At 69.9% G+C, this 2584-nt stretch overlaps 1 protein-coding gene across 3 annotated transcripts in view; it reads right to left on the reverse strand.

Moving 5' to 3' along the window:
* The window catches only part of ISYNA1 (inositol-3-phosphate synthase 1), a 4967-nt gene extending 2563 nt beyond the window's left edge, over positions 1–2404 (reverse strand). Inside the window, exons 1-8 of one of the 3 annotated variants that reach the window (XM_007461057.1) lie at positions 2378–2404; positions 2139–2267; positions 1827–1988; positions 1323–1455; positions 1037–1230; positions 692–841; positions 394–609; positions 118–282 (exon numbers count right to left, since the gene is read on the reverse strand). In XM_007461057.1, the coding sequence (XP_007461119.1) occupies positions 118–282; positions 394–609; positions 692–841; positions 1037–1230; positions 1323–1455; positions 1827–1988; positions 2139–2258 (1140 nt within the window). In that variant the 5' untranslated portion in view covers positions 2259–2267; positions 2378–2404. Of the gene's footprint in view, positions 1–117; positions 283–393; positions 610–691; positions 842–1036; positions 1231–1322; positions 1456–1826; positions 1989–2138; positions 2268–2373 lie in introns of those variants that run through there. The other 2 variants (XM_007461056.1, XM_007461058.1) reach the window with 2 other exon arrangements.
* Positions 2405–2584: the final 180 nt, after the last annotated feature.

Here is a 2584-nt window from a genome sequence, read left to right on the forward strand (position 1 = left end):
ACTTGATGACCACCTGGGGGGCGGCACGAGGTCACACGGGTCCCTGCCCTTCTCTGTGGGGAGCACCGCCCCACCCCACCCCACCCCCGCCCCTTGCTGCGCCTGCGCCCCACGCACGCAGTGGTTGGGCTCTTCGCCCGGCGAGTAGAGCACTGGGTTGCTGTGCACCATGTCGTCCACCACGCTGCTCTTCGACACCTCCTTGGAGCGGAACTGTGGCGGCGCCGACAGGTTCTGCCCGTCGTTGTTGCCCAGGTGGTTGTAGCTCACGATGGACATGGTCTGCGGGGGCAAGGAGACCCGCGGCAGCTGCAGGCCCCGCAGCACACAAGCCCACCCCTCGGGGTCCACGCCCCCCCATACTGAGCTGAGCAGCCCCCCAGGCCCACACACCTTGAGGCCGGAGCCAATAAGGAAGTCCACGAGCACGGACTTGACCTTGGTCTGCCCCGACTTGAAGTCGTCTCCACCCACAAAGACACGGCGCTGCCATGCAAGCTCGAGGGCACCAGGCACCAGCGTGTTCTGTGGGGACCCATTGAGGAAGGCGCAGCCCTCCAAGATGCTGGCCACGGCAAAGAGGGTGGAGGGCGACACTTCCAGGCCCAGCTGCGGGCAGAAGCGAGCAGTCAGCACAGAGGAGTCCTTGGGGGCTGGCCCTGAACCTACGCCACCCCTTGGGCGCGCCCACCTGGATGGTGTGCAGCAGGTTCTCAGCGGTGTCATTGAGGCCCGGGACCACTTCGCAGAAGCGCTCCGTGTTCGCTGTCCACAGCACGATGACTTTGTCCAGCCTGGCGCTGGACCGGAAGTCGCGGATGTCCCTACGGATCTGCTCCAGCTGGAGGGGGGGGGGATGGAGGGGGAGGAGGTTGTACAGGCTCCCCCGACCTCTGGAGGCCTGGGCCACTCAGTTCCCCAAGTGCAAAGTGGGACCTGGACCCTCGGGATGGAAGCATGGGTACAAAAGAGGGGTAACAGGTGGTGGGGAGGGAGGACAAGTGGCAGGGGTAATGCACGCGGGGTGGGGCTGCACCTGCTGCGCGCGCGTGCCCGGGATTACGTTGTCAGCGCGCGCGCTCTGGTTAGCTGCGATGAACTCGGGGATGTAGACGGAGGGCCGCGGGCGCAGGGCCTCCATGTGCGGCCACAGTTGCTCCTGCAGCCCCCAATCCAGTACCTGCGCGCGCCGCATCGCCTCCGCCAGGTTCAGCGACGATATGTCCCAGCCTGGGGGGGACCCTCAAGCTCGGCCCGGCCCCAATCCTGGGCCCCTCTAGGCCTCGCCTCCCACACCACCCCCGACCCAGGGCCCCGCCCACCGTCGAACACGAGGTCGTCGGGTGCCACCATGGGCAGCAGCGAGCTGAAGGGCACGAACACCTCCTGGCCCTCGGCGTCCAGACCCAGGCTAACGGTGCCCGCCTGCGTCAGCGAGCCGTAGTAGTTGGCCTCCTGGGTTGGGGGGGGTGGGTAGAGGGGGCTGAGTGAAGGGTGGGCGTGGCGTGGGCCACGAGCTGGCCAGGACCTCTATCGGCACCCTCAAGCCCCGCCCTACTTTTGGGCACCTCCCCTCGGCGCTCCAAGCCGGGGCGGAAGCCGCTCCGCTCCTGAGGTCCCACCCCGAAGCCCTCCCACACCTTAGGCTCCGCCCCCGCAAGACCCCTGAGGAGTTCCCCCCGCCCACCCGCGGAAGCCCCTCCCCGGAGTCAGCCCGCAGCCAGAAACCCTGCCCACTGCGGGCCCACTCCTCCGTAGAGCCCCTCCCCCTCCGCATGGATTCCTGCGAAGCCTTCTCTCTGACCGAGCCTCGCCCGACCCCCCACCTTGCGGCCGGTGCGCGTGGGCCAGGACAGGCGCAGTCGGTTGGCCAGCACGGCAGCGGTCAGCGTGGAGCCGTTGTTCCCGCCCCAGCCGACGAGCATGACCCCGAGCCGGGGCACCTGCCGGGCGGTCCGGAAGGTGAAGCGCGTGGACGTGGGGTGCACCTGAGGGCGGGCAGCTCGGTGAGCCGCGGGGCCGCAGGCCCCTCCCGCCTCACTGCAGGGCGGGAGTCGCAGAAGTTGGGCAATTCCCGCCCCCTCCCGGCTCCCTGGTTCCCCCAGTCCCATGGCCCGCCCGGTCGGTCCCTCGCTTACCTTGAGGACGCCGCCCTCGCGGCTGACGCACGTCGTCCGGTACTCATACTGCGCCTCGATGGCCTCGGGGCTGTAGACCACGTCGGGGCTCTCGACCACGAACTCAGTTGCGGCCTCCATCGCGACGAGCTGGGGGCGCGGGGTTGCCAGGAGGTCAGAGGGGACCCGAGAACCGGCCGGGCCAAGCCGACTTCGGCCCCCGGGGAGCCTGCACCCCTCCTGGGGCGGCACTCACCGGCGCGGAGTCGGCTGGCACAGCGGGGGACAGCTAGGGCTCCGGGCGCGCGAACTCCAGAGAAAAGAGCCGCGGCCCCACCCCCGCCCCGCCCCTCGCTCCGCCCGCGCAGGGGAGGAGGGGCGCTCGCGCGGGGGAGGGCGCGCACCGGCTGTGGGGTTCGGGTTCGAGGCCCTTTTGCCCGGAGCTTCCGCGGCTATCTGGTCCCCGG

This window comes from Lipotes vexillifer, unplaced genomic scaffold, assembly GCF_000442215.2.
Source record: "Lipotes vexillifer unplaced genomic scaffold, Lipotes_vexillifer_v1.1 scaffold469, whole genome shotgun sequence".
Classification (NCBI taxonomy): Eukaryota; Metazoa; Chordata; class Mammalia; order Artiodactyla; family Lipotidae; genus Lipotes; species Lipotes vexillifer.